The sequence below is a fragment of the Hipposideros armiger genome, unplaced genomic scaffold, assembly GCF_001890085.2.
Source record: "Hipposideros armiger isolate ML-2016 unplaced genomic scaffold, ASM189008v1 scaffold_1838, whole genome shotgun sequence".
NCBI classification, from domain to species: Eukaryota; Metazoa; Chordata; class Mammalia; order Chiroptera; family Hipposideridae; genus Hipposideros; species Hipposideros armiger.
Genome location: NW_017733188.1, coordinates 116,020 through 120,183, shown reverse-complemented (window position 1 = coordinate 120,183; position 4,164 = coordinate 116,020). Strand labels below are relative to the sequence as shown.

Sequence of the window (4,164 nt, the reverse complement as noted above, 5' to 3'; positions counted from 1 at the left end):
GGCTCTGCCAGGCCGGGCCCACTCCGCGCCACCAAGGAGCCCGCTCACCCGCCCGCCTGTTGTCTCCACAGAGAGGACGCCGTGGCGCCCGGGTGTAAGGCCAGCGGGCGCGGCAGCCGCGTCACCCACCTGCTGGGGTACCCGACGCAGACCGTCAGTCGCTCCCTGCGCCGCAAGTACGCGCCTCCGCCCAGAGGCGGACCGGAGGACATGGCCCTGGCGCCGTGCACCGCCGCGGCCTGCGAAGCGGGCCCCTCCCAGGTCTACGTCAAGGTCACGAGCGCCGAGCCCGCCGACTGCGCCCAGGGGTCGCTACCGGGCAAGGACGGACTGTTGGTGTGAGCGCGCGCGCCCGCCGGACTGTGTCCGGGCGGGAGGAGGGTGCGCGCTACCCGCCCGAGGCTGGGGACACGCTCGGGCTGCGCCCACCCCGCCTGCCCCTGGCAGCTAGGAGGCTGCGGGCTGAAGGCATTGCCCTAGGGAAATAAGTAGGGAGGCAGAGCCTCCCCCCGCCGAAGTGGGAGGGGAGGGGAGGGGCAGAGAAAGGCCACCCGGAGCCCCCCTCGCCTCCCCTGGGCCTTGAGGTTCCTTGAGGAGGAAGACGTCCGAGAGCCGTTGAGGCGGAGGCCCCGTGTCCCCAGCCAAAGCAGAAGGCTTCGGGCCGGGCGAGTGGGGGTGTGGACTGAAGTGTTGTGTGTGAGATCTGGGCTCCGAGGAGACAGTGTTAGCACAATAAAGAAACCGTAAGACCTGAGACAGGTGGCTGTGGTTCCACGGAGTGTTGGGCGTGGGGTCTGGTGGAGGCGCTGCTCCCGGATGGGGGGCATTGCTTTTTGTTGTCCTGCATCGTTCCTGCACCATTGCCTCCTCGGATGGGTAGCAGTGAGAGCTGGAAGGGGCTGTCTAATCCTACTCCTTCACTACACAGAGCGGGAAATGGAAACCCCCTCGGTTTGGATTTTAAATCCAGAATCCCGCTTTTCTCTTTTATTCCAGAGGGTCAGATAGGGGAAACAAGGGACCGGCAAGGATGACCTCTCCGAATGTTTCCAGACCATTTCATCATCCTTCTTCCTCCTGCCCTCATCTACCCGTTCCTGACTTCTTCTCTCTCCCAGATGTATGCCTTCCCTCTCAACAACCAGGAAGCGTTTCAGAGTCATACTCTGGGGTAGAAAGACCTTCAAGGTCATCTAACCTAGCCCCCCTTTTAATGGAAAGAGGATTGAAATTTATTGGTGCTTTCTGATATTTTCTCATATTTAATCATTACTTTAGTCCTATGAAGTTGTGCACTATCCCATTATATACAGATGAAGAAATTGAGGCTGAGAGGGATTAGGTATGTTGATCAAGGTTTTGATCCAAGCATATTTGACTCTAGGACATCAAGCTGTTTCTCTGATATATGTGAATCCCTTCTACAGCATTCCTGACAAAGGTTAGTCTAACCTCTTCTTGAATACCTCCAGTGGCATTGCCCTACTTGCCAGCACAGTCCATTTAGCCTCTGACTATCAGAGATATGCTCCTTCTATTGAATCCAATTTTGGTTCCCATAGAACTTTTATCCTTTGGTCCAAGTTCTACTCTTAGGGAGCCCTAAACATCATATTTCCAATCCCTCTGCCTCTATTGGGCCAAGTGGTTGTACTCCATACACGATGGCTGCAACAGGCACACAACTGCACCTGTGTCTGGTCCAGGGATTGAGGGTCTTCTGAAGAGCGTGTTACTTCAGGGTCACTCAGTTCCACCTACTTCTGCTCAGTCATCTGCCTGTTGGGAGCCCAAGCACTTCCTTCCTTCTTCGCCTCTTTTTCCCTTAAGGAGGAGTTGGGCTTCCTAATTCTTCCTGCTTCTATCCCGGGGCCACATGAATTATGGGGTATGGATGGACCTCNGTGTGTGTGTGTGTGTGTGTGTGTGTGTGTGTGTGTGTGTGTGTGTGTGTGTGGTTTAGAAAGGGTCAAGTTACAGAGGGAGGGGACTGGAGGGGGGAAGATGGGAGTCTGAGCCCAGGGGTCCGGGGGAGGGGCTGGAGGGATGGTCTGGGCGGGTGAGAGCATGGCCTACAGGGGTTGTGTGGAGTTGCTCTGAAGGGCACTCCGTAGAAAGGGCCAAAGCCTCCGCCTGTCCTTCCCCCAAACGTTCTGGGGTGAGGCTGCACCTCATCTCAGAAGCAGTCTCTGGGTTCTTGACCTGCCTCTTCTCTCCTCCTCGGTCCCCGTTCACTGCTTTCTAAGCCTCTGTCTTTGAGTTTCTGTCTTAGAATAGAAACAAATACAACCCAAACTGGGGCATATGCACAAAAGAGGGGCCATTCTTCCCTGGAGAGCTATGACTTTCTCAGGGAAAACGCAAGAGGCCCTTTCAGAAATTTGTGTTCCTCTGCCTCTCAGTAATCACTCTCTCCCTGAGAGCACAGAGGGAACCCCAAGAGTCTCCTGAATCTGTACAGACCTTTATGGGACCTGAAAAGGAAGTGGGTGGAGAAATGGGGTGGTTGGGGCAGAGACTGGGTAAGGGACAAAGAGAGGGAGAAGTTGGGACAGGGTCCTCCTCGCGTGGGCCCGCTTCCGCTGTTGAAGATTAAGCTGGAGCGAAATGGGCTGTGGGCGAGACCTACGCTATCAAAACTAAGCTGATGCCCAGTGCCCTCACTCCACCACTCTCCCCCGACCCCCAAACCCTGCAGGGCTCAGGGCACAAGGCAGGAAGGCTGACAGCTTCTTTTATGGGCCCCAAATTGCAAGGAGGTGGCAATTAGCCCTCAGTGGGTCAGAGGAGAGCAACAATGTGTCTTCCTTTTAAGGCTTGGGAGAGGCCCCTGTGGAGCCCTTAAAAGTGGCTATTCTTCTAGGAGCACCTAGGCCTTCAGTCTCCCCCAACTCCCATCTCCTAGACTCCAAAACCAGGACAACCCCCCCACCAGTAAAACTGCTTCTGATGGACCTCATCTTCTAGTTCAATTTGTCATCAGAGCCCCACTCATTGCCAATAGCTTCCTGTGTCCCTCCCTAGATCCCTTTTAGGGAGCAAGATCTGTGCTGCGCTAAGGTCGTGGAGCAGGACTTCAGAGGTTACATTTGTCATGGGATTAAATTGCTTCATACCCCTCAGATGAACTCATATGGATTTGCAACTCTCCCCCAAATCTTGGGTCCCCCATCAACATGTGCCATTGGTATTCTCCCTGAGCACAGGGATGAAAATTCTTATAAAACTTGGGTTTAGCAGATGGATGCTGAGGTCTTTCTTTCTATATCACAAATAAAGCCTCATTTTTGAACCCCATGGATTCTCTCGCCCATATAACTTTAACCCATGTTCTAACCAGAGTCTATTCTCACTCAAATCCCAAACTCAATTCTAACCCAGCTGTAATCCCGATCCCAAATCAATCTCCTCCCAGTCTTCAATTGAGCTATATAACTGCATTCTCAAGCATAGCTGTAAATGAGATTAAAACCCTATTATCATAAACGGATCCTGGCGATCAACCCTAACCTCAGTTCTAGCTGTTATTGCAACCCTAATTTCAGCCTTAATTTCCATCCCAACATGAAATCTGACCTCAACCTCATTCATAATTCCAACTAAATAACCCCACCCAGCCTTTACCCCAACTTTAATCAAGCCATTACCCCAACTCTAACATTAGCTGAAATCTAGAACCCAATTAAACTGCAACCATACACTTCAGTTCAACCATAGCCTTACTCCTTTCTTTTCAGTCTCCCTCATCCTGGTCCCACCTATTCTCCCCGCCACCCATCACTGACTTTCATGCTTTTTTCTAATGGGTGGGTCCACTAACCCACAGGGACACCAAGCCCTTTTCTTGGACCACTCTGGACTGACAATCAGGATGCCTAGGTGTCCCCCGCTTAGGCCCCGGCAGCATCACCTGGACTGAATCCTTACGTTTCTTCAGGCACCTGTTCCCCATCTGTAAAGTGGGCATAATGACCCCTGACCTCCAGAGTGTGCAGGGCAATCCCATAAACCCCAAAAGAAATAAGGAAATGAGGGTATTCATTGTGTACACTTGATGGGGTCCCAGAGCACCCTGTTATTGTTGGGAGTGTGGGTGGAGCGGTTTGGAACGTACACACTCCTTGTGCTTCCTTATTGCTCCATCTTATTTTTCCCGGAGGGGTG

General features: G+C 53.0%; 1 protein-coding gene across 1 annotated transcript in view; it reads left to right on the top strand.

Annotated features, from left to right (window-relative positions):
* The window catches only part of VSIG8 (V-set and immunoglobulin domain containing 8), a 4,578-nt gene extending 3,841 nt beyond the window's left edge, over nt 1–737 (top strand). Inside the window, exon 5 of the mRNA XM_019634696.1 lies at nt 12–737. Within this exon, the coding sequence (XP_019490241.1) occupies nt 12–342 (331 nt within the window). The 3' untranslated portion in view covers nt 343–737. The remainder of the gene's footprint in view (nt 1–11) is intronic.
* The last annotated feature ends 3,427 nt before the right edge of the window (nt 738–4,164 follow it).